Genomic DNA, 365 nt, shown 5'->3' on the forward strand with positions numbered 1-365 from the left:
AAGCCTTTTATTATATGGTTAAAATTGTTGAAAATTGAATATATGCTAAATATTAAGAGATACAAGAATAGAAACATATACACCAAACATTTTCAATGTAGGGGTCAGATTTAGCCACAAGGTAGCCAGAAGCTGCCTCTGACAACATTGATATTATACTTCCCAGTACGTTTTTTGTTTTTAGTATTATTTTACGTAATTGTTTCATCATAACTGTGAGTCTTGTTCTCCTTACTATGAAGATATTTATTTCCTGTTTCTTCCCACAGTTGCCTCTTGATCTGTCAACTTTAAGTGAGGCCGAGAGAAGAAAACGTCTTGAAGCTCGCAAACCAATAGCAAAGGTAAGAGGCACACGTTAGGAC

General features: G+C 34.8%; 1 protein-coding gene across 1 annotated transcript in view; it reads left to right on the forward strand.

The window, feature by feature from the left end:
* Nucleotides 1-365, forward strand: part of LOC119594682 (39S ribosomal protein L55, mitochondrial-like) — a gene marked incomplete in the record, with an annotated part of 1,611 nt that overhangs the window by 480 nt on the left and 766 nt on the right. Inside the window, 1 exon segment of the mRNA XM_037943738.1 lies at nucleotides 270-344. Within this exon segment, the coding sequence (XP_037799666.1) occupies nucleotides 270-344 (75 nt within the window).

Source organism: Penaeus monodon, chromosome 34 (assembly GCF_015228065.2).
Source record: "Penaeus monodon isolate SGIC_2016 chromosome 34, NSTDA_Pmon_1, whole genome shotgun sequence".
In the NCBI taxonomy this organism is placed as follows: Eukaryota; Metazoa; Arthropoda; class Malacostraca; order Decapoda; family Penaeidae; genus Penaeus; species Penaeus monodon.